Raw genomic sequence first — 26,921 nt, forward strand, 5'->3', positions numbered from 1 at the left:
ATAGCCAAATACTACCATACCGTGTCATGCACTGAATAAATATCTATGTGTCTGGGAAAGGCTTGGTGTGTTTGGTTAAAACCAGGGATTGAATTGAGTGAAGGTATCACATACCCGTTGTTAAAAAAAGGGAAAAAATAATATATTTTGTTTGTATATTTTGAAATAAATACATGAAACGTATCCAATTTATATCAAGTGTTCTATAACAATGCTTAACTCGGTGATGCCTTATGTTAGAAACAAGTTCTAAAATGCCCGTGAAAGATGTGACTCCGATGCATATGGGGATATATTGATTCCCCTCTATGACATTCTGAAGCTGAGCTGCAGCATATAATATTAGAGGAGATTAAAAGAAATGACTTTGCTATTCTGTCCCTATTAATTGAGCTTTTCTCTTTCTGAAAAGAGAAGATGTTTGTTTAAACCCAGGCAGCTTTTAGGGAAGCACTTCTGTTGTTGTGTTATACGAGTAGCCAGCAGTTGAAGCTTACATTTTTCTGCATCAGTAGAGCCTCTGTCTGGGTGGAAAGTTCACTTTTGAAAGTGCCATGCTTAAATTCATTAGGATGTCTAAGATGTAATTATTTGCAAAAAAGACACTCTGGTTTGACATTGAGAAATATGGTAAGAATGTCTATATCTCTGTCCATTATTTCCTGAAACTTATATGTTGTGTGGGGTAGGGGTTTGCAGATTTTTGTCTTGCCTAGGGTAGCAGAACGTCCAGGACCGGCCCTGTCTAGGACCTTCCTAGAATAAGTATTGACGCGCAAACTCCGAATATCAAACTAAAAATAAATGTAATGCAGTGTATTTGTTTAATTTATAACATGTACTTTTTTGAAGTAATAGATAACGCATGTATTATTTACATGTTTCATATGATGACAACTGCGCTGTGCTGGAAGTCGACCACATCTCCCATAAAGCATTGCAATTTACAACATCTTTGCCAAAACGAATCGAATTGGTTATTTCTTCACTGCAAGAAATGAAATTGGATTGAAGTGTGCATGGATTTGTACAAGCTGAGGTAACAGAAAAAATACATTTGCTTCATGTAGATTGTCTCCATGTATTAAATGCGCAGCAAGGTTGACATTAATTAGTTTCCTCCACATCTTGCATGAGTGATTTGATGTCAACAAGTTCAGGATATTGTCAGCTAGCAAGCTAACGTTAGCCAACTTTCCTTGTTGTTAGCTAGCAAAGATATACGGCAATAGCTAACTATTATTTTAGGTTTCCCATACTACTACGGACTTACTTGCACTGCAAAATAAGAGAGACGCAGACTTTCTGAAATCTAACGTTAGACGCTTGCAACCTGTAAAGTTAGCTAGCCAATGAAGGTAACGTTTGCTAGCTAGTTAGCTCTAGCATCCTATTTACCTAGCTAGCATTAGCATGTTAGCTAGCGTAACAATAAACATAACTAGGTGAGCTTATTTGGTTGAACACATAAATATGGAACAGGTGGATAGTTGGCTAGCTATGGTTTGGTTGGTTGTCAAAGACTAACTAGCATAGTAAGCAAGGTGTAGCTTGTTGGTTGTCCAGAATGGCAACTTTACCTTCTCAATGCCATTTGTCCATAAGCCCTGAGACATGCTGTAATTGCTCTCTGGCCATGTGTCACTGAACATACGGTCATACTGTAACAACAGTGTTGTTTTTTAATTATTCAGTCTTCAACCTCATTCAGAGAGATATTTATTGTTCGATGGGTCAGGGTAACTTTAACACATGGCAATGGGACAAAGTAGCTACCCTTTGCCTTGATGACAGCGTGGCACACTTGGCATTCTCTCAACCAGCTTCACCTGCAATGCTTTTCCAAAAGTCTTGAAGGAGTTCCCATATATGCTGAGCTTTTGTTGGTTGCTTTCTTTCACTCTGTCCAACTAATCCCAAACCATCTCAATTGGGTTGAGGTCGGGTGATCGTGGAGGCCAGGTCATCTGATGCAGCACTCATCACTCTCTTTCTTGGTAAAATAGCCCTTACACAGCCTGGAGGTGTGTTGGGTCATTGTCCTGTTGAAAAACAAATTATGGTCCCACTAAGTGCAAACCAGATGGGATGGTGTATCCCTGCAGAATGCTGTGGTAGCCATGCTGGTTAAGTGTGCCTTGAATTCTAAATAAATCACTGACATTGTCACCAGCAAACCACCATCACACCACCTCCATGCTTCACGGTGGGAACCACACATGCAGAAATCATCCGTTCACCTACTCCGTGTCTCACAAAGACACAGCGGTTGGAAGCAAAAATCAGATTAGACAGATTTTCACCTGTCTAATGTCCATTGCTTGTGTTTCTTGGCCCAAGCAAATTTCTTCTTATTGGTGTCCTTTTAGTAGTGGTTTCTTTGCAGCAATTTGACCATGAAGGCCTCATTCACGCAGTCTCCTCTGAACAGTTGATGTTGAGATGTCTGTTACTTGAACTCTGAAGTTTTTATTTGGGCTGTAATCTGAGGCTGGTAACTCTAATAAACTTATCCTCTGCAGCAAAGGTAACTCTAGGTCTTTCTTTCCAGTGGTTGTCTTCATGAGAGCCAGTTTCATCATAGCGCTTGATGGTTTTTGCGACTGCACTTAAACTTAAAGTTCTTGACATTTTCCGGATTGGCTGACCTTCATGTCTTAAAGTATTGATGGCTTGTTGTTTCTCTTTGCTTATTTGAGCTGTTCTTGATGTAATATGGACTTGGTTTTTTACCAAATGGATCAATCCTCTGTATATCACCCTGATTGGCTCAAATGCATTAAGAAGGAAATTCCACAAATTAACTTTGAACAGGGCACACCTGTTAATTGAAATGCATTCCAGGTGACTACCTCATGAAGCTGGTTGAGAGAATGCCAAGTGTGTGCAAAGCTGTCATCAAGGCAAAGGGTGGCTACTCTCAAATATAAAATACACTTTCTTTGGTTACTACATGGTTCCATGAATTTGATTATAAAATGTAGAAAATAGTAAAAAAATAAATAACCCTTGAACGAGTAGGTGTCAACTTTTGACTGGTACTGTATGTAATTTTCAATACTCTCATTGCCTACAGTTTTATCAGTATATATCTTTTAGACAGACTTATATGGGATGGTTTCTAGATTTCATGAGTTGTCAAGGAAGTAAATAAATATTTTTTTAAATATATAACTAGGCAAGTCAGTTAAGAATGCATACTTATTTACAAAGAATGCATACTTATTTACAATGATGGCCTACACCGGCCAAACCCGGATGACGCTGGGCCAATTGTGCACCGCCCTATGGGACTTCCAATCATGGCCGGTTGTGATACAGCCTGGATTCGTACCAGGGTGTCTGTAGTGACACATTTAGCGCTGAGATGCAGTGCCTTAGACCACTCTGCCACTCGGGTGCCCTTTGACCACATTGTCTCTGCAGTATATGTCTTCTGCCCTTTTAGCGCTCGGTAAAATACTGAGGAGGGGGGTGTTGTCACATGGAGTCTATTCAGCGCTAGAAAGCTCACTAGGGGCCACATAATCTGTCAAGTGTGGGTGGAAATGTGTTCTCGTTTGTGATGCTCCATTTTTTTTAGCTGTGCCATATCTGTTTGGCAGGAGAGAGAGACCTCCACACTGGGCTGGGGCCCAATGGCATCTGTCCTACATCTCTCTATTGCCAACAGTGTCATCATACATTGAGCCTCCTGTGAGAATTATCCTTACCTCTTTTTCCATTGAGTGTGCACTTGTGAGGGAAAGAACAGAACAGACTCAACTTGAGCATTTGGCTGGCTGTAGGCCAAATGTGCTGTTCTAAAGTCCTCTACCTTCTCACAAGCTTTCTGAATTGTCCTGATAGAGCAATTCGATAGTAACAGAATTGTGCTGAGACTCAGATTGTTCACTTTTAAAATGTATGCCAAACAAAAACTATTGATTTCAAAGTTCAACAAACCATACAACTCCATGCACAAGGACTACTTTTAACAATTTACATTTTACAAAAACACATTTACTGGAAGAACTGTGTAATGCAAAATGTGGTAACACAATTTCTGTAAAAATCTCTGTGACCACGTTTTCCAATTAAAGATTCAACGATGTCTGCAGAAATAATGGGGTGTCAGCCAGGATGTCAGTTAAACGACAATTTAGCCATCAACTTGCCGGCTTTCGGACTATTTAAATAAAACTGTTGCCGGCCAAAAGTACTGGGAGGAAAGAAAATACTATTTCAAAATAATGCTTTTTATTCATTAATAGGAAACCAGTTGACCTAAATACCATCATGCTTATTGCTCTAATTTTCATAATTTAGTGGCGTTAACTTCTCTAGCGTAGGGGGCAGCATTGGGAATTTTGGATGAAAAGCATACCCAAATTAATCTGCCTGCTACTCAGCCATAAAAGCTAGAATATGCATATAATAAACCATGATGCTCTCTCCACCATACTTTTTGATGTGTGCTGTGCCTTTTTTTTCTCCACACATATAGTTTTGTTCCTTCCAAACAACTCAACTGTAGTTTCATCTGTCCACGGAAACTTTTGCCTGTAGCGCTGTAGAACATCCAGGTGCACTTTTGCAAACTTCAGATGTGCAGAAATGTTTTTTTTTGGACAGCAGTGGCTTCTTCCGTGGTGTCCTCCCATGACCACCATTCATGTTTAGTGTTTTACGTAATGTAGACTAGTCAACAGAAATGTTAGCATGTTCCAGAGATTATGTAAGTCTTTAGCTGACATGCTAGGATTCTTCTTAACCTCATTGAGCTTTCTGCGCTGTGCTCTTGCAGTCATCTTTGCAGGACGGCCACTCCTAGGGAGAGTAGCAACAGTGCTGAACTTTCTCCATTTATAGGCAATTTGTCTTACCGTGGACTGATGAACATCAAGGCTTTAGAGATACTTTTGTAACCCTTTTCAGCTTTATGCAAGTCAACAATTCTTAAAATTAGGTCTTCTGAGATCTTTTTGTTTGAGGCATGGTTCACATCAGGCAATGCTTCTTGTGAATAGCAAAATCAAATTTTGTGAGTTTGAATTTTTTTAATATGGCAAGGCAGCTCTAACCAACATCTCGAATCTCGTCTCATTGATTGGACTCCAGGTTAGTTGAGGCTTTTGGAGAAGTCATTAGCCTAGGGGTTCACATACTTTTTCCAACCTACACTGTGAATGTCTAAATGATGTATTCAAAATAGACGAGAAAAATATAATTTGTGTTATTAGTTTAACCTCTCTAGGGTACGTGAGACGGTAGCGTCCCACCTCTTCAACAGCCAGTGAAACTGCAGGGCGCCAAATTCAAAACAACAGTAATTCCATAATTAAAATTCCTCAAACATACATGTATTTTACACCATTTTAAAGATACACTTGTTGTAAATCCAGCCACAGTGTCAGATTTCAAAAAGGCTTTACGACGAAAGCAAACCAAACGATTATGTTAGGTGAGTGCATATTCACAGAATAACACAACCTTTTTTCCAGCCAAAGAGAGCAGTAACAAAAAGCAGAAATAGAGAGAAAATTAATCACTAACCTTTGATGATCTTCATCAGATGACACTCATAGGACTTCGTGTTACACAATACATGTATGTTTTGTAAGGTAAAGTTCATATTTATATCCAAAAATCTGAGTTTACATTGGCGCCTTATGTTCAGAAGTTCCAAAACATCCTTTGATTTTGCAGAGAGCCACATCAATTTACAGGAATACTCATAATAAACATTACTAAAAGATACAACTGTTATGCATGGAATTTTAGATGCACTTCTCCTTAATGCAACCGCTGTGTCAGATTTCAAAAAAGCTTTACGGAAAAAGCAACCCATGCAATAATCTGAGTCGGCGCTCAGAGCCCAATCAAGACACCAATATAGCCGCCATATTATGCAGTCAACAGAAATCAGAAGTAACATTATAAACATTCACTTACCTTTGATGATCTTCATCAGAATGCACTCCCAGGAATCCCAGTTCCACAATAAATGTTTGTTTTGTTCGATAATGTCCATTTGTCCAAATTCCTCCTTGTTGTTCTAGCGTTCAGTACACTTTCCAAACTCAGGACGCGCGGCCAGGTCCAGCGGAAAGTACAGACGAAAAGTTAAAGTAATATTATAGTCCGTAAAAACATGACAAACGAAGTATTGAATCAATCTTTAGGATGTTTTTAACATAATTCTACAATAATGTTCCAACCGGAGTATTCCTTTGTCTTCAGAAGTGCGATGGAACAGATCTCGTTCTCACGTGAATGCGCATGTTCAGGTCATGATAGACCTTACTCATTCCTCTCTCCTTCGGCCCCACTTCACAGTAGAGGCATCAGACAAGGTTCTAACGACTGTTGACATCTAGTGGAAGTCTTAGGAAGTGCAACATTACCAATTAGAGGTCGACTGATTAATCGTGATGGCCGATTAATCGGGGCCGATTTCAAGTTTTCATAACAATCGGAAATCGGTATTTTTGTGCGCCGATTTTTATTTTTTATTCATTATTTATTTTTATTTTATTTTTTTGGGGCTGAACTTGAATGGGGTTCCTTCGTTATTTTACCGTTCATGTCTTCCATAGAGAATGTCTTGATCTACTTCAAATAAGGTCTATGTTTCGTGCAGGCTTAAACCGCCTCGACGTTTTGATACCCGTGTAAATCTCACTAGGATAAGGTAACGTTTGTCAACATATTTTCATAAATCCACTCTACAAAAAAAATGATCTTCGCTTATATTTAGCCAATATTGATCAGAGTTACCTTGTCCTATGGATATCTACACAGTTATAAAATTGGCAAGGTGGTGTAAGCCGACACAAAACACAGACCTTATTTTAAGTGAATCTAAAAAATATCCTATGGAATAAATGAAGGAACCGCTTTTCAGATTTTGCTAGGTGTCATGGGAATTATGACTCGCACTTTGGTCGTCAATTCTTACCATGCCCATTATTAAAATAGGTTTTCCTGCATATAGAAATGACAGTTTTTTTTTTTTCAACATTCATCACAGGTAACTTAAACTCTATTTTTATTCAAACAGTTGAGAGTATTTGTCTCCTAAGCAGACTCTTCAGTATCATTGTCACTTCAGAGCTGTGTGTGTATTTATGTATTATATTAAGTGAAACTAAAGTGTTCATTCAGTATTGTTGCAATTGTCATTATTACAAAAATGTGTGTATTTTATATATATATATATATATATAAACTTTTTTATTTTTATAAATCGGCCGATTTAATCGGTATCGGCTTTTTTTGTCCTCCAATAATCGGTATCGGCGTTGAAAAATCATAATCGGTCGACCTCTATTACCAATATCCCACTGTATCTTCAATAGGAGCTGAGTTGAAAATCGACCAACCTCAGATTTCCCACTTCCTGGTTGGATTTTTTCTCAGGTTTTTGCCTGCCATACTCACAGACATCATTCAAACAGTTTTAGAAACTTCAGAGCGTTTTCTATCCAAATCTACTATACTATGCATATTCTAGCTTTTATGGCTTTGTAGCAGGCCGTTTACTCTGGGCATGCTTTTCATCCGGACGTGAAAATACTGCCCCCTACCCCAAAGAAGTTAAGCACACTATGTTTGTCTGTTGTGACTTAGATGAAGATCAGATCAAGTTTGATGACCAATTTATGTAGAAATCCAGGTAATTCTAAAGGGCTCACACTTTTTCCTGCCATTATAGGTACATGACGTAATAACGCCACGTAAAATATTGCGCTACACGTGCAACACAGCATTCCTAACTTTGCCCTCAATGTCTGCTGTGTGGATCGAGCAGTCAACAAGTCGAGCAGTCATTTGAAAGGGTAGGAACATTTCAGCGAGACAACGTAAAGGCGAAATCCATTAAAGCCAAGATAATGGAATTCATTGCCCTTGACAATCAACCGTTCTCTGTCGTGGATGATGTTGGCTTTCGCCGACTGGTTGAGCACCGGTACACACTACCAAGTGTGCTATTTTTCAAATGTTGCCATACCGGAGTTGCACGGTAATAGTGTCGCCGCTATTAGCTTCACGACATACATACTATGGAACGCCGTTTGGATCTTTGCGTGTCAAAAAAAATACATTAGCACTGTCAAAGCTGTACAAAAAAGTCTGCAAACAAGCACACACCGGCCACGAACGATGTGTTTTCAATACCGGATTGGTAATAAAGCATAATTTGTTCGACCTCAACTTCTGGGGTAGCTAGCTTTAGCTTGGTACCTAGCTAGCACCAATACAACCAGCCTGAAAACAATGACCAGCAGAAACTGCAGTCATTTTCATTATTCTTAGCAATGATTTAGGAATCCTTGTGAGTAAGTATTATTGTTCGCCTATTGAAATTGAACTTCAGTTCATGAAAATAAATGGCCAGCCAGCTACTTAACCCCCTATGCCCAATGCTAACGTTTAAGCAGCCAGCTAGCTTCATCTGGCTAGTGACGCTCGACCAAATCAAATTTGATTTTTCACATACATATGGTTAGCAGATGTTAATGCGAGTAGGGCGAAATGCTTGTGCTTCTAGTTCCGACAATGCAGTAATAACCAACGAGTAACCTAACAATTTCACAACAACTACTTTATACACACGTGTAAAGGAATGAAGAATATGTACATTAAAATATATGAATGAGTGATGGTACAGAACGGCATAGGCAAGATGCAGTAGATGGTATAGAGTACAGTATATACATATGAGATGAGTAATGTAGGGTATGTAAACTAGAGGTCGACCGATTATGATTTTTCAACGCCGATACCGATTATTGGAGGACCAAAAAAAGCAGATACCGATTAGTCGGCTTTTTTTGTTGTTTTTTAAAATGTATTTATTTGTAATAATGACAATTACAACAATACTGAATGAACACTTTATTTTAACTTAATATAATACATCAAAATCAATTTAGTAAGTAAATATTGAAACATGTTCAATTTGGTTTAAATAATGCAAAAACAAAGTGTTGGAGAAGAAAGTAAAAGTGCTATATGTGCTATGTAAGAAAGCTAACGTTTCAGTTCCTTGCTCAGAACATGAGAACATATGAAAGCTGGTGGTTCCTTTTAACATGAGTCTTTAATATTCCCAGGTAATAAGTTTTAGGTTGTAGTTATTATAGGACTATTTCCCTCTATACCATTTGTATTTCATTAACCTTTGACTATTGGATGTTCTTATAGGCACTTTAGTATTGCAAGTGTAACAGTATAGCTTCCGTCCCTCTCCTCGCTCCTCCCTGGGCTCGAACCAGCAACACAACGACAACAGCCACCATCGAAGCAGCGTTACCCATGCAGAGCAAGGGGAACAACTACTAGAAGGCTCAGAGCGAGTGACATTTGAAACGCTATTAGCGCGTGCTAACTAGCTAGCCATTTCACTTCGGTTACACCAGCCTCGTCTCGGGAGTTGATAGGCTTGAAGTCATAAACAGCGCAATGCTTGACGCACAACGAAGAGCTGCTGGCAAAACGCACGAAAGTGCTGTTTGAATGAATATTTACGTGCCTGCTTCTGCCTACCACCGCTCAGTCAGATACTTAGATGCTTGTATACTCAGTCAGATTATATGCAACGCAGGACACGCTAGATAATATCTAGTAATATCATAAACCATGTGTAGTTATGTTTGATTGTTTAATGCTAGCTAGCAACTTACCTTGGCTTACTGCATTCGCGTAACAGGCAGTCTCCTTGTGGAGTGCAACGAGAGAGAGGCAGGTCGTTATTGCGTTGGACTAGTTAACTGTACGGTTGCAATATTGGATCCCCCGAGCTGACAAGGTGACAATCTGTCGTTCTGCCCCTGAACTGCCCCTGAAGGCAGTTAACCCACCGTTGCTAGGCCGTCATTGAAAATAAGAATGTGTTCTTAACTGACTTGCCTAGTTAAATAAAGGTATAAAAATATATATATATTTTAATAGTAAAAATAAAATAAAAATCGGCAAATCGGCGCCCAAAAATACCGATTTCCGATTGTTATGGAAACTTGAAATCAGCCATTCCGATTAATCGGTCGACCTCTAATGTAAACATATAAAAGTGGCATTGTTTAAAGTGGCCAGTGATACATGTATTACATCAAGATGGCAAGATGCAGTAGATGGTATAAGTACAGTATATACATATGAGATGAGTAATGTAGGGTATGTAAACATTTTATGAAGTGGCATTGTTTAAAGTTGCTAGTGATAAAAACAAATCAATTTTCACATTGTTAAAGTGGCTGGAGTTGAGTCAGTATGTTGGCAGCAGTCACTCGGTGTTAGTGGTGGCTGTTTAACAGTCTGATGGCCTTGGGATAGAAGCTGTTTTTCGGTCCCTGCTTTGATGCACCTGTACTGACCTCGCCTTCTGGATGATAGCGGGGTGAACAGGCATTGGCTCGGGTGGTTGTTGTCCTTGATGATCTTTATGTCCTTCCTGTGACATCGGGTGGTGTAGGTGTCCTGGAGGGCAGATAGTTTGCCCCCGGAGATGCATTGTGCAGACCTCACTACTCTGGAGAGCCTTACGGTTGTGGGCGGAACAGTTGCCATACCAGGCGGTGATACAGCCCGATAGGATGCCCTCGATTGTGCATCTGTAAAAGTTTGAGTGCTTTTGGTGACAAGATGAATTTCTTCAGCCTCCTGAGGTTGAAGAGGCCCTGCTGCGCCTTCTTCACCACGCTGTCTGTGTGGGTGGACCAGTTCAGTTTGGCCGTGATGTGTACGCCAAGGAACTTAACTTACTACCCTCTCCACTACTGTCCCGTCTGTGTGGATAGGGGGGTGCTCCCTCTGCTGTTTCCTGAAGTCCACAATCATCTCCTTTGTTTTGTTGACGTTGAGTGTGAGGTTATTTTCCTGACACCACACTCCGAGGGACCTCACCTCCTCCCTGTAGGCCATCTCGTCGTTGTTGGTAATCAAGCCTACCACTGTAATTTATAGATTAAGTCGGGAGATAGTAACTCAGTAAACAACTTTTCCCGTGGTGCCCCAAATTACTAAATTGTTACATTATTAATTTAATCTAATAACAATTAAACAGATAATGATTCGATAAATAGCATTCATCACATTAATGATAGTCACGACAGTGCTCATGGGTCCTTTAACATGTAAATGACAGATTTATTGTTTGAGAGCATTTTCTTCATATTGTATCTCCCATTCGTTTTGACCTCTCTTTCCTAGGTTTGGCTCCCTGTAGACGGTGATGGCGCCAGGGGATATGGTGCCGGAACATGCCAAGCAGCATAAGCTCAAACAGGAGAAGGAGAAGCTTCAGAGCACCACCAGGCCTGATAGAGACTCTGAGCCAGATGGATCTTTTGTCTTTGAGGCCCACGAGGCATGGAAGGACTTCCACAACTCTTTGCACCAGTTCTACGAAGTGGGGGAGCTCTGTGATGTTACACTGAAGGTAGGCAGAGTATGGTTTTATAGTGTTGTCACAATACTCTTCATACTCAGTTAGCTATATCATGGCAGGAAGAGTAAGTAAACATGAAACCGACGTGTCATGTGTGACGACAAAGCCTTTTCATGTCTGTTTTTGTGAAGTTTAATGGAGACCAGTTAGGCCTATTGAATCAAATTAGTTTGAATCGTTGAATAGTTGGTGAAAGCCCTCGTCTCTTTAAAAAAAATTGAAAGGCACAATTGAACCACCTGAAGCTTGTGGAATGAATAGCTCAGGGAATTAATAACCTTTGAGCTGACATTAACTTGTTTCCGTCCTTTCTCCCTCCCTCTCCCTGTCTTTCTCTCTGTTCTCCCCGTGTTCAGGTGGGAAGCAGGCTGATACCATGCCACAAGCTGGTACTGGCCTGTGTCATCCCTTACTTCAGGGCCATGTTCTTGTCTGAGATGTCAGAGGCCAAACAGGACCTGATAGAGATCAAGGACTTTGACGGAGGCGCCATCCACGACCTGGTGCGTTTTGCCTACTCCTCCCGCCTGACCCTGACAGTGGACAACGTGCAGCCTCTTCTCTATGCAGCCTGTATTCTGCAGGTGGAGCTGGTCGCCAGGGCCTGCTGTGAGTATATGAAGGCACACTTCCACCCCTCCAACTGCCTGGCTGTCCGCACCTTTGCCGAGAGCCACAACCGCGTCGACCTGATGGACATGGCGGACCGGTATGCTTGCGAGCACTTCCGGGAGGTGGTGGACTGTGAGGACTTCCTGTGCGTGTTGCCTCAGCACCTGAGAACCCTGCTGTCCTCCAGCGAACTGAACATCCACTCTGAGAGACAGGTTTACAACGCTGCTGTCAAGTGGCTGAAGGCCAACCCCCAGCACCATGAGGCCTGGCTGGAACAGATCATGACTCAGGTCAGATAGTAGTCGCACACATCTCAGCCTTTGCATTTTAATGAATTCTCAGATGTAGGTATGCTTGTTGGTGCTTATGTGTTTCTGTGTGTACATTGACTTTGTTTTCTGTTTATGGAGTTTTTGCATTACCACTACTCCTGTGTGTGGTGTTTGAATCTGTGCTGTGTCTGTATTACCCGGCTGCCCTGCAGGTGCTTCTGTGTTTTATGTCCGAGTGTATGTTAACTCTGTGGTATATATCTGTGTGTCCTGTAGGTGCGCCTCCCCCTGCTCCCAGTAGACTTCCTGACAGGCACGGTGGCCAAGGAGGAGATGATCAAAGGAAATCTGAGCTGCCGGGATCTGCTGGATGAGGCCAGGAACTATCACCTGCACCTCAGCAACAAGGTGGTGCCTGACTTTGAGTACTCAGTCCGCACCACGCCTAGGAAACATACTGCAGGTAACAGACTGGTAGCCTGTCCAACTATTAAGCAATCAGCTACATAATAGGGTTGAGCTTGTACAATGCAGAACAATGATCAAGAAAAAGCTGGAATTCCTGCAATTCTTCATGTCACTTTTATTTATTACGAGCCTGACAAATAACAAAACCTTCGGTCTTTTGATTCCTCTTGAGTGTATATTTATATGTTGAGCTGGCATTGCAGTGTTGTTTTTCTCACTGGTCCTGCTCTGACCTTTGCCCCCCAACTCTCCTCAGGGGTATTGTTCTGTGTTGGTGGCCGGGGAGGTTCTGGTGACCCGTTCCGCAGCATCGAGTGTTACTCCATCAGCAAGAACAGTTGGTTCTTCGGGCCTGAGATGAACAGCAGGAGACGCCATGTTGGAGTAATTTCTGTAGGAGGTAAGAGATGGAGGGATGAGAAAGGTGAAAGGAGAGATGGTGAATAGATGGATATAGGACTCTAGTTGCCAAAAGCCCATTTTAGCATGGGCAGCGCCATTGAGGACTTTCATCCTTTTGAAGGAGTCAACAGTGTGGGACTTCCAATGGGTTAAGGGAGGATCAAATGACTCCAACTGGGTCATCAAGAGGGATCAGCCAATGAATTATACTTGTGAAGAAGAAAATTGGAGATGGCCTGAATGGCATTGTCCATGCTCTAACGCCTTAATTAGACGCATACAGTGATGCGATGTCTATGGCGTTGGGAGAACAGTAGGGATTTAGCAACTCACCGATACACATCGGTCCCCAGTTCAAATGTTTAAGATGCAAGTGCATCAGTATGCGTGAGCCAAAACCGATCCAAATGACAACCAATTTAAAACGTTACGAATTGCCGGTTCATTAACGTTTTTTACTCATTCTTTTTTTTTCTGCCTTATTCCAAAAATATTTATTATTGAATTGATGCGTCCTCCTTCAGCTTATTGAACTTTTATGCATGTAACTGCGTATGACATTGATCTACAAGTCAGATAACAACTGTTTGCACAGTGCGGGAGATGCAGCTGCTTGTGCCAACGAGAGGTAGGCCTACCCTATCCCTTTTTCAAATATTCTTAGGCTACATCTGCGTGGCACCTTTAGCATTCAGGTGTTTGTAATATTAAATCATGGGCTTTATTATTTGAGGGACAACCCATGTAATTTGCTGAGTCATTGTTACCAAAATGCTGTGTAGGCTACCGGAGTGGACACATCTCACATCTTGCTGATTGTACATCTAAATTCTGATTGGGGCTTTTTGACTTCCAGATTCTCTGTATTAAATGTTTTTGGTAGTTCTCCTTTAAACAGTATTTTTTTACATGAACAGGGTAAAGGTGTAATTTCATAACAAGGACAGCAATAATTTTTGCGAGCTGTACTGGTCATAACGGGAAAAGACAGCAGCTCTCCTCTGTAAAGTTCCAAACGGTCAAAACCATTTGCTTTTGAGACGGAGGTAAAATCCGAAGCTGTTATAAAAATTGTTTATTACCAGTCAAAAGTTTGGACACCTACTCATACATTTTTTTTTTTTTTTTACTGTTTTCTACATTGTAGAATAATAGTGAAGACAAACTAAGAAATAACATATATAGGAATCATGTCGTAACCAAAAAAGTGTTACACAAATTAAAATATATTTGAGATTCTTCAAAGTAGCCACCCTTTGCCTTGATGACAGCTTTGCAAACAATTGGCATTCTCTCAACCAGCTTCATGAGGTAGTCACCTGGAATGCATTTCAAATAACAGGTGTGCCTTGTTAAAAGTACATTTGTGGAATTTCTTTCTTTCTTAATGAGTACACACTTTTTCATTTCCCTGCTGTATCAGACCAAAAAAAAACATATCAGTATGGCTCTAGTCATAGATAATTTCTCAAAATAAGTGATGACATATTACTAGGTCAAAAATGTTTTATCTGCTACATGACAAGTTAATCAGTGGGTGATGAGGATTTCAGATAAAAAGTGGAGGGACGAAAACAACTTGCCCATCTTATAGTGGTAGATGGTCAATCTGCCCTATTGCGTCATACATGCAGGCGCAGCATATGTTTTACTATTGTTACAGGCTTTGGTTTTTCATTTATGTTTTGACGTTGGACTTTAGCACATATGGCTCGTTATCACTTAGGGCGCACCGATTGGCATCACCTCGTTAGTCATTATGTGGTGGCATCTTTGAAGCCTATTCCTGCTTTTGACAAACCTTTCAGCAGGGTTCTGGTGGATTGTGTTGGTCCTTTGCCCAAAGCCAAAACGGGTAACCAGTTTCTCTTAACCATTATGTGTGCTGCCACTTGTTTCCCTGAGGCCATTCCACTGAGGAAAATCACGACTCCCAGTATCGTTAAGGCCCTGGTGAAATTATTTTCAACGTTTGGACTTCCGCAGGCAGTGCAGTCGGACCAAGGTTTGAATTTCATGTCAAAGGTCTTCCAGCAAGTGCTACACCAGTTGGATGTAACCCATTGCCCCTTTAGTGCCTACCACCCAGAGCAGCGTAGGAAGTTGTTCAGGAATCTCTTGGTTTTTGTCCGAATGAACTTGTGTTTGAACATCATGTCAGACTTTCAGCCTTGCTTATAGGCAAGGACATTCAACATTTACAGCACTTACACAAGTGACTGATGATTGACTGAGAGAAATTGATGATTAAAAGAATGTGGGAGCTGTTTTGTTAGACTTCAGTGTGGCTTTTGACATTATCGAGCAGAGTCTGCTGATTGAAAAATGTATGTGTATTGGCTTTACACCCCCTGCTTTATTGTGGATAAAGAGCTACTTGTCTAACAGAATACAGAGGGTGTTCTTTAATGGAAGCCTCTTCAACATAATCCAGGGAGAATCAGGAATTCCCCAGGCCAGCTGTCTAGGCCCCTTACTTTTTTCAATCTTTACCAATGACATGCCACTGGCTTTGAGTAAAGCCAATGTTGTGACTTTACTTTCATTAATCCAATGACTGTTATTTATCAAATCAGCAAACTATTTTAAATTAGTCATGTAATAATTAACTCATTAGGAATTTGGGGCACCACGAGAGCGGTTGTTTAGAGTTACCATCTCCTGAATTAAACTCTAATGGTCTTTACTTATCACATTCATAAAAAAGTCAACGTATTAATCATATTCTGAACAGTCGTAACCTCCTGCATCTGCAAAATCCCCAGCCTTACTTATGATTCAGTACTACACAAATTAACTAAATGATAACACAGAATGAACATACACATTAGGAAAAGGTCCCTGGCAGACTGACACAACATATGGCAACTTACTACACAACGACATGACGAGGGAGGGAGCTTAACAGAGCTGCACTTAGTTCCAGAATGGGTGGCAAGGAATAAGTCGTAAATATTTCAAAAACTAAAAGCATTGTATTTGGGACATATCATTCACTACCTCATAAATCTTGTAATAAATAATGTGGAAGTTGAGCAAGTTGAGGAGTAACCCTGGATTGTAAACTGTCAATGTAGACATTGTTAATGTTGTAAATGACTATTGTTGCTGTAATATTTTTAATGTAATATCTACATAGGCGTACAGAGGCCCGTTATCAGCAACCATCATTCATGTGTTCCAATGGCACGTTGTTAGCTAATCCAAGTGTATCATTTTAAAAGGCAAATTGATCATTAGAAAACCCTTTGCAATTATGTTAGCACAGCTGAAAACTGTTGTTCTGACTAAAGAAGCAATAAAACTGGCCTTCTTTAGACTAGTTGAGTATCTGGAGCATTATCATTTGTGGGTTCAATTAGTCTCAAAATGGCCAGAAAAAAATAACTTTCTTCTGAAACTTGTCAGTCGTTCTGAGAAATGAAGACTATTCCATGCGAGAAATTGCCAAGAATCTGAAATTCTCGTACAATGCTGTGTACTTCTCCCTTCACAGAACAGTGCAAACTGGCTCTAACCAGAATAGAATGAGGAGTGGGAGGCCCCGGTGCACAACTGAGCAAGAGGACAAGTACATTAGTGTCTAGAAACAGGCTCCTCACAAATCCTCAACTGGCAGCTCCATTATAAATAGTACCCGCAAAACACCAGTCTCAACGTCAACAGTGAAGAGGTGACTCTGGGATGCTGGCCTTTCAAACCGCTTTTTTTCACATTTTGTTACGTTACAGCTTTATTCTAAAATGTATTACATTATTTTTTCCCTGAATCTACGCACAATACACCATAATGACAAAGCAAAAATTATTTGAAATATTTTTTGCAAATGTTTTAAAAATAAAAACAAATGCCTTATGCAAATAAGTATTTAGACCCTTTGCTATGAGACTCAAAATTGAGCTCAGGTGCATCCTGTTTCCATTGATCGTCCTTGATATTTCTACTACTTGTTTGGAGTCTAGCTGTGGTAAATTCAATTGATTGCACATGATTTGGAAAGGCACACACCTGTCTATATAAGGTCCCACAGTTGACAGTACATGTCAGAGCAAATGAGTTCGAATGAGCTCATGAGTTTGAAGAAATTGTTCGTAGAGCTCCGAGACAGGATTGGGTCGAGGCACAGATCTGCAGAAGGGCGCCAAAACATTCCTACAGCTTTGAAGGTCCCCAAGAACACAGGGGCCTCCGTCATTCTTAAATGGAAGAAGTTTGGTACCACCAAGACTCTTCCTTAGAGCTGGCCGCCCGGCCAAACTGAGCAATCGGGGGAGAAGGGCCTCGGTCAGAGAGGTGACCAAGAACCTCATAGTCACTCTGACAAAGCTCCAAAGTTCCTCTGTGGAGATGGGAGAACCTTCCAGAAGGACAACTATCTCTGCAGCACTCCACCAAATCAGGCTTTTATGGTAGAGTGGCCAGACTGAAGCAACTCCTCAGTAAGAGGAGTGCTCCAGTTGTCTTGAGAGACCTTTAGTTGGCTCCCCCTACTAGACAAGCATTCCTTTGTCTGATCTTCCCTGTTTTAGTTTTGCTTCACCATTTCGGTTTGCTTCCTGTCTAAAGTTTGGTGTGGGTTTTTATTTTTAATCTGCCTCTTCTTAGTCAAATTTTGTGGGTGCTCACGATGGGTGTCTTTTTAGGTTCCATTTGTTGTTGCTAGTCAACTTCCAGTGAACACCCCTGTGAGTGTCTTTCAGAACCCCTCCTAATACTCCACCTGTTTTTGTTGTCAGTGCCTCTTTGTACCTCCTAGCCTTTGTCCACGTGGGGACCTGGAGAATCTTCCTTGTTTTCGTATCCTTTTGGGGATTTCCAATACCCACGAGGATAGTATACAAGTGCACACAAGCTCAGAGAAGTCAGCTCAGACAGATTCCGCTCAGTTCCTGAGCTCCATCAGTATCAGATATTAATATGGAATGTGTTTGCATCTCATCAAACCGAATCGCATCAATTTGTTCCGCTAATCAAATCGCACCGAATGGTTTCAAACTAAAAATATCGTTCCTGTATTGTATCAGAGTCCATGTACAGTATCTAGATGTGTATCGAATTGTGTTTGTATGGCGAGATGCACATCCCTAGAGAATAGCCTTCACATGATGGATACATGTTGGTTCAGTTCAGTAGTGTGTTTTCTCGTAGGTCTCTTTTCTTAAATATGTTTGGAGTGCATTATAGAATCTCCAGGGATGGTCTGAGCACAGAGACTGATAGTTTAGCTTGCTTCCACTCTGAAAAGCCTATTGGCTTGAAATAAACTAGCTTCAGGATATGAACAAAACAGGAGAAAAGCATCTACAGCTCTTCTTTGGTTTCATTCCACACTATAAGCTTTTCTTAAACACTTTCAGGGAAGTCGGATTTGTTGTATTCCAGATATAATCATTGACCAGTACCTGTCCTGAAATGTGATCAGTAGGCCTACCATAAATTCTACATCCTAAACCATAGAGGTTTCCATAGTTAGGATTGTTTCCCCTGCACAGTTGAGTTCAGTCTTATATGGATGGATGGATGGATAGTCGGGTTATGAGGGTCTTGTAGTCTTAACCTAGTATTCCTTGTGTTCCTTAACCTTGTTTTCATCTTGGTCCTCTGTAGCTAAGTTAGAGCATGACGCTTGGAACAACAGGATAGTGAGTTTGTTTCCCGGGACCACCTGTACGTAAAATGTATGCAAGTATGACTAAGTTGCTTTTGATCATAAAACAATTCATTATTTATTACATCCCTCAGGTAAAGTGTATGCAGTAGGGGGCCATGATGGTAGTGAACACCTGGGCAACATGGAGATGTTTGATCCTCTCACCAACAAGTGGATGATGAAAGCTTCCATGAACACTAAAAGGTATGTAAAGTCTGGCAAATTTAGTCTCTAAAATGAGTTAGAGATTTTGTTATAGAAATGTAGTTTTACAGCAAAAAGATACCTAATTATACTCACACTCATACTGAACTATTTTCATTGCTGTGTGAAGGAGAGGCATAGCTTTGGCAGCTCTGGGAGGTCCTATCTACGCCATCGGTGGTCTAGATGACAACTCCTGTTTCAACGATGTAGAGAGATACGACATCGAGAGTGACCACTGGAGTGCTGTGGCTCCCATGAACACGCCCAGAGGTGGAGTGGGCTCTGTGGCCTTAGGGGTGAGAACAAGACACTCTGAACACCTGGCTAGACTGATCATATACTAAACTCAGCAAAAAAATAAATGTCCCTTTTTCAGGACCCTGACTTTAAAAGATAATTCATAAAAATCCAAATAACTTCACAGATCTTCATTGTAAAGTTTAAACATTGTTTCTCATGCTGGTTCAATGAACCATAAACAATTAATGAACATACACCTGTGGAACGGTCGTGATGACACTAACAGCTTACAGACGGTAAGCAATTAAGGTCACAGTTATGAACACTTAGGACACAAGGGAGGCCTTTCTACTGACTCTGAAAAACACCAAAAGAAAGATGCCCAGGGTCCCTGCTCATCTGCGTGAACGTGCCTTAGGCATGCTGCAAGGAGGCATGAGAACTGCAGATGTGACCAGGGCAATAAATTGCAATGTCCGTACTGAGAGATGCCTAAGACAGCACTACAGGGAGACAGGACGGACAGCTGATTGTCCTCGCAGTGGCAGACCACGTGTCACAACACCTGCACAGGATCGGTACATCTGAACATCACACCTGCAGGACAGGTACAGGATGGCAACAACAACTGCCCGAGTTACACCAGGAACGCACAATCCCTCCATCAGTGCTCAGACTGTCCCCAATAGGCTGAAAGAGGCTGGACTGAGGGCTTGTAGGCCTGTTGTAAAGGCAATTCCTCACCAGACATCACCGGCAACAACGTCGCCTATGGGCACAAACCCACCGTTGCTGGACCTGACAGGACTGGCAAAAAGTGCTCTTCACTGGTGATTCGTGGTTTTGTCTCACCAGGAGTGATGGTTGGATTTGCGTTTATCGTCGAAAGAATGAGCGTTACACCGAGGCCTGTACTCTGGAGCGGAATCGATTTGGAGGTGGAGGGTCCGTCATGGTCTGGGCCGGTGTGTCACAGCATCATCGGACTGAGCTTGTTGTCATTGCAGGCAATCTCAACGCTGCGCATTACAGGGAAGACATCCTCCTCCCTCATGTGGTACCCTTCCGGCAGGCTCATCCTGACATGACCCTCCAGCATGACAATGCCACCAGCCATACTGCTCGTTCTGTGTGTGATTTCCTGCAAGACAGAAATGTCAGTGTTCTGCCATGGCCAGCGAAGAGCCCGCATCTCAATCCCATTGTGCATGTCTGGGACCTGTTGGATCGGAGGGTGAGAGCTAGGGCCATTTCCCCCAGAAATATCTGGGAACTTGCAGGAAGAGTATGGTAACATCTCACAGCAAGAACTGGCAAATCTGGTGCAGTCCATGAGTAGGAGATGCACTGCCGTACTTAGTATCTGGTGTGGCCACCAGCAGCATTGTCTGTTCATTTTGATTTTGACCCCCCCTTTGTTCAGGGACCCATTATTCCATTTCTGTTAGTCACATGTCTGTGGAACTTTGTCTCAGTTGTTGAATCTTGTTATGTTCATACAAATATTTACACATGTTAAGTTTGCTGAAAATAAACGCAGTTGACAGTGAGAGGACGTTTCTTTTTTTGCTGAGTATATTATGGATCAAGTGTTCATTAGGGCACACCATAGCAACATTTTTCAAAACATTGTGCAGCAGAAAACAAGTGTCTTTCATTCAGATAGTTCTTCCCTGTTTTGTGCCTAGTTGACACGACCCAGGTGTTACATCACATTTATACGTACACTCATCACACATGACATCCTCAGATGCTTTCATAACCATTTTATATCATTGACATTGAGTTAAGAGATTTTATCCCCCAAGATTTTTGTGATTTGAAGTCATAAAAACAGGCCATAATAACCATTAACCCTATCAGTCCAGAGACCCCAGCAAAAATCAGCTTTTCATTTATCTGACTTTCATTTATCTGCATGCCAAATCACACCAGCCCTTATACTGTATTTCGCCTCACAATGAAGAGTTTTACCATTTTCTTTTCAGGACAACCAGGGCTCAAGTAGAACACAAAACAAGTTGACATAAACGGTTGCATTCATGAGTTTGATTGACCAATGTCAATAAACAAATAAGGTCCCCCCTGATAGATGAAGGTACAGAAATTGTTTGCTCATTGGGAAATTAATATACAACTAGTCAGTGACAAGTTTGTGGAGTTTGACAGCAACTATGTGATCTTGTTACAGTATTTTAGACTCTATGTCCTTGGATTTCCTATGATTTTTTTTTTATGTAGAAGAACCCATTAACGTCTAAAGACTCTTGTGTAGCTTGTGAGCATCATTAGCTACATGTGCATGTTTGTGATTCTTTTCATACATAGTTTTTAATGTGTAGCTCAAACCATTCTGACTCAGCCCCAGTTAATCACACATACTAATAGATGCAGAAGAAATAGATGAATCCAATGGTACAACCCAAAAGTCTCTAGCTCAAACACACAATGTTTAAAAGGGTTTAGAAGTCCAAATCACACTGGTGTCGCGGTGGAACTCAATGGGTTAATCCTCTCCTCCCCTGTCAGAGTTAGACCTATATGTTAACACTCTCCTGTCCTGTCAGAGCCACGTGTATGCTGTGGGGGGTAACGACGGTGTGGCCTCTCTATCCAGTGTGGAGAGGTTTGACCCACATCTCAACAAGTGGACGGAGGTCAGGGAGATGGGCCAGAGACGGGCAGGGAACGGAGTCAGCGAGCTCAACGGGTGTCTCTATGTAGTGGGTAAGAACACAGCTCAGCACTACTGCATTTACATTTTGGGATGGGGGGGGGGGGGGGGGCTATGGATCTGTCTCTGTATGTACGTTAGTCACGTGATATCTGTCACCAGCTGGCCCGATTTTTTTTTTTTTTTTTTTTTTTTTTTTTTTTTTTTTTTTTTTTTTAATAAATAATAATAAAATACAATTATTTTTTAATGAAACTTGAGTGAATAATGCGTCATGCCATAGAGAGCTGGCATTTACAAAATTACACTGAGTTGCCCAAGGGGGGACGCTAGAGTAATCAACTGGAATTCCATACTTTGAACAAGCATTTCTCTGGTCCTATTGAATAATTGTCACTAATTGGCCCATCTGCCTGAGAGGGCGCTGCATAATTTGTGGGGGACAACATGTTTACTGTTTAGCAAATGGTCTTATCCAGAGTGACTTACAATCCATGCATTCATTCAAAGTAGGTAAAACGACCACATATTGATTCACCACATCATTGGAAACAAAACCACCTTCTCATACTTCACATCATTCCACTGGCTGCTTATTGCTATGGGTCACATGCCCTCCCCCCACACACACACCACTACACACAATAGTTGTTGGCTTGTAAACATGAATCAGGAGGGAGAAAAGTTATTGTTTTGTCAAGTTGGTTGCTAATTAAAAGCGATCCATAAGGATGGGGTAATTTTATTGTGTTGCTGAATTTGAAGAGTCATCTAAGGCTGTTTCAGAGCTCTGGCCTGACTTTTAGCTGACCCTAGTTTGCATGAGTCAGCATTGGTGTGTTTGGAGGAGGAAAAGCTACTGATAACCTCAGTCTATGCATTGACCTCAGTGGATGGAGTAGCTCTTTATTGAAAGTCTGCAGCTTCACTGACTGCATAAACTTAAACAAGATATCACACTGTGGATGATATGTGACTTAGACTCTGTTTTTCAAAGCAATTTACAGTGAGTGCATAGATTTGTAGTATGTTTGTGATCCCTGTGTGAATTCAACCCACAACCTTGGCATTTCTAGCACCACACTCTTACCAACTGAGCCAGCTTTACAAGAGTATTTGATTCTGTCTTTCGGTCTGTCTGCGCTGTCAGGTGGTTTTGATGACAACTCCCCGCTGAGTTCTGTGGAGCGTTTTGACCCCCGTCTGAGTCGCTGGGACTACGTCTCTGAGCTGACCACGCCCCGGGGCGGAGTGGGTGTGGCCACGGTTATGGGTTGCGTGTTTGCGGTTGGAGGTCACAACGGGAACATCTACCTCAACACAGTGGAAGCCTTTGACCCCCGCATGAACAGGTGAGCTGGAGAGGGGGGATTGGAAGGGGTTCTGTTCAGGCGAGACAGATGGGTTGTATCGGGTCAGCTAAATCAAGCGAGCCCATTTTATAAAAGAGTATCTCTGGCCTACTACACCACCACCTGTACACTGGACACCTTTTACAGTATCCTGTTTTTTTACAGTTGAAAGGAAATTCTACATTTTGGAGCAGCTAGTCTGATGTTGACATTTTATATTGATCTGTGTTGTGTGTCTCCTCAGATGGGAGCTGGTGGGGTCGGTGTCTCACTGTCGGGCCGGCGCAGGAGTGGCTGTCTGCTCCTCTCACATCAGCCATATCAGGGACGTGGGCCAGGGCTCCAGCAACGTGGTGGACTGCATGTGACCTGTGATCCCTGAGCTGATCACACTGACCGACTGCACGGGAAGACCAACCCAACCCAAGCACTCAACCACACTGTCACTGAACAGGAGCACTAGTGGTTGTTCCTTTAAGCACTGACTGGAGGGTTCTCCCCAAAGAATGTAAGAGGAGCGCTGCACCACCTTGTGAACTAGCTGCGCCACTTTGAGAAATAAGATGCTTAACTTTATTTGTTATCATATAAGGCAACTTTTTGCTCTAGATTGCAGGAAATGGCACTTACAGGTGTTGAAAACCTTTATCAAGTGAAAATGGCTGAGAGTTGAGCTTTAGACATCATATTAAACAGGCCTTGTGAATATCAGCTTGTATTTTAAGAGCAACAAGTTAGTACTTACAGTGCATTCGGAAAGTATTCAGACCACTTGACTTTTTCCACATTTTGTTACATTACAGCCTTATTCTAAAATTGATTAAACAGTTTTCCCCCCTCATCAAGCTACACACCATACCCCATAATGACAAAGCAAACCATTTTTGAAAATGTATTAAAAATAAAAAACATATCACATTTACATAAGTATTCAGACCCTTTGCTCAGTACTTTATTGAAGCATCTTTGGCAGCGATTATAGCATTGAGTCTTCTTGGCACACCTGTATTTGGGGCATTTCTCCCATTCTTCTCTGCAGATACTCTCAAGCTCTATCAGGTTGGATGGGGATCGTTGCTGCACAGCTATTTTCAGGTCTCTCCAGAGATGGTCCGATCAGGTTCAAGTCCGGGCTCTGGCTGGGCCACTCAAGGACATTCAGAGACTTGTCCCGTAACCACTCCTGCGTTGTCTTGGCTGTGTGCTTAGGGTCGTTGTCCTGTTGGAAGGTGAACCTTCGCCTCAGTCTGAGGTCCTGAGCACTCTGGATCTCTGTACTTTGCTCTGTTCATCTTTCCCTCGATCCTGACTAGTCTCCCAGTCCCTGCCGCTGATGGTGCCAGGTTTCCTCCAGACGTGACGCTTGGCATGTAGGCCAAAGAGTTCAATCTTGGTTTCATCAGACCCGAAAATCTTGCTTTTGTCTGGCCACTCAACTGTAAAGGCCTGATTTGGTGGAGTGCTGCACAGATGGGAGAACCTTCCAGAAGGACAACCATCTCCACAGAGGAACTCTGGAGCTCTGTCAGAGTAACCACCTCCCTAACCAAGGCCCTTCTCCCCACGATGGCTCAGTTTGGCCGGGTGGCCAGCTCTAGGAAGAGTCTTGGTGGTTCCAAGCTTTTTCCATTTTTAAGAATGATGGAGGGCACTGATCTTGGGGACCTTCAATGCTGCAGAATGGTTTTGGTACCCTTCCCCTAGTCCTTTCCGCGACATGGACAATTCTTTCGACCTCATGGCTTGGTTTTTGCTCTGACTTGCACTGTCAATTGTGGGACCTTATATAGACCGGTGTGTGTCTTTCAAATCATGTCCAATCAATTTAATTTACTACAGGTGGACTGATCAATGGAAACAGGATGCACCTGAGCTCAATTTCGAGTCTCATAGCAAAGGGTCTGAGTACTTATGTAAATAAGGTATTTTTGTTTTTTATAAAATTTCTAAAAACCTGTTTTCGCTTTGTCATTATGGGGTATTGTGTGTAGATTAAGGTAATCAATTAATTTCATACATTTTACAATAAGGCTGTAACGTAACAAAATGTGGAAAAGTCAAGATATCAATTTCACATTCATCACCGTCTGGTAGATAAACTGAGAGCTCTTCATAGGTTCCCAGCAGTCTCTCATATAAAACGGTGAGAGAGAGTGGATTGTGGAGCTGTTTAGTAAAGACTCAGTAAACAGAACCGGGTTTAGGATAGAAATCAGTTGACATTCTTTTGATTCCAGTTAAACCAAGGAGACGATGCTTTTATTTTTAGTTTGGTTTTTTATTTCAGGGCTTTCTAGCAGTTCCATCTGCATAGGCTCAGTGATGCTAAAACCTCTTCAGTGTTAGCATTAGCTAGCTGTAGCCTTTTTGCGTTTGAACAATCATTCCTGACAGACTGAGTCTCATTGGGATGTATAAAACTATGAAAGTCTTTTGCAGAGTTAGATTAACTTGTGCTGCAATAAAATCGTTTTTTGAAATGGCTGAGGGACTAGAGCTACCCCTCTGTACAGACAGTCTGGGGTCTTAGCAGAGTGCTACCCCTACTCTCTGTATTCTACTCGAAGATAGCTGAGCTGTCAGTAAACAAGTGTGCTTTCAGACGTGTGAAGATGAATCTTCTATCTGCCAAATGGTTAATATATATTTTAATATATGGAGTTGTGTATTATGAAACCTGTGTATCTTTGGTGTTATTCTTTACCAGGTATCTTTAATGTATTGCTGTGCACTACTTTCCTGCAATAGTCAGGGGTTTGAACATACAGTATTGTGTCCTATGGCAATTTTGATGCAATTTGAAAATGTTTTGACAGTGTCTGCTCTTTTTTTGAGGCTTTGAGTTTGAAGCTTGTTCCTCACCCTTATTTTCTTGTATATCCTCCTGGTCATGTTAAAGCATTTCAGGTAGTTCTGGATTTTCTTGTAAAACTGCTGTTGGTCAAAACATTAACTGAAGATTTAGATTTTTAAAACAAAAATGTTTGAAGAGATGATGTATACAAAACATTAAGAACACCTGATCTTTCCATGGTAGACTGGCCAGGTTTATCTAGGTGAAAGCTATGAACCCTTATTGATGTCACTTGTTAAATCCACTTCAATCGGTGTAGAGATTAAGGATTTTCAAGCCTTGAGACATGGATTGTGTATGTGTGCCATTCAGAGGGTGAATGGGCAAGACAAAAGATTTGTGCCTTTGAACGGGGTATGGTAGTATGGGGACAGGCGCAACGGTTTGTGTCAAGAACTGCAACGCTGCTAAGTTTTTCATCTGTGTATCAATATTGGTCCACCACCCAAAGGATATCCAGCGAACTTGACACAACTGTGGGAAGCATTAGTCAACATGGGTCATCATCCCTGTGGAACGCTTTCGACACTTTGTAAAGTCTATGCCCCCATGAATTGAGGCTGTTCTGAGGCCAAAAGGGGGGGCTGCACACAATATTAGGGAGGTGTTCCTAATGTTTGGTATATTTGCTCTTGTACCCCCAATTTTGAATTGTTGCACCTTTGGTTTGCTGTATTCTACAATTCAACTGTAAATGCTGCCTCTTATCATACATTACACCAGGGGTGTATACTGACTTGCCAACCATAACATAGA

The 26,921-nt window shown here is 41.6% G+C and overlaps 1 protein-coding gene across 1 annotated transcript; it reads left to right on the top strand.

The window, feature by feature from the left end:
* The first annotated feature begins 957 nt into the window (after positions 1-957).
* Positions 958-24,124, top strand: LOC120026461 (kelch-like protein 8). Its single transcript, XM_038971324.1, has 10 exons — positions 958-1,039; positions 11,194-11,422; positions 11,788-12,336; positions 12,595-12,781; positions 13,043-13,186; positions 18,931-19,042; positions 19,173-19,341; positions 21,853-22,012; positions 23,110-23,311; positions 23,556-24,124. Exons 2-10 carry the CDS (start codon positions 11,216-11,218, stop codon positions 23,677-23,679), a joined length of 1,854 nt encoding a protein of 617 aa, XP_038827252.1. The 5' UTR covers positions 958-1,039; positions 11,194-11,215; the 3' UTR covers positions 23,680-24,124.
* Positions 24,125-26,921: the final 2,797 nt, after the last annotated feature.

The sequence above is a fragment of the Salvelinus namaycush genome, chromosome 31 (genome assembly GCF_016432855.1).
Source record: "Salvelinus namaycush isolate Seneca chromosome 31, SaNama_1.0, whole genome shotgun sequence".
Lineage (NCBI taxonomy): Eukaryota > Metazoa > Chordata > Actinopteri > Salmoniformes > Salmonidae > Salvelinus > Salvelinus namaycush.

Coding starts and splice junctions, on each gene's coding strand:
- LOC120026461 (XM_038971324.1), top strand. CDS start 11,216: ATGGCGCCAGGGGATATGGTGCCGGAACATGCCAAGCAGCATAAGCTC. Junction 13,187..18,930: donor TGGAGTAATTTCTGTAGGAG/GTAAGAGATGGA, acceptor TACATCCCTCAG/GTAAAGTGTATGCAGTAGGG. Junction 19,342..21,852: donor TGGGCTCTGTGGCCTTAGGG/GTGAGAACAAGA, acceptor CTGTCCTGTCAG/AGCCACGTGTATGCTGTGGG.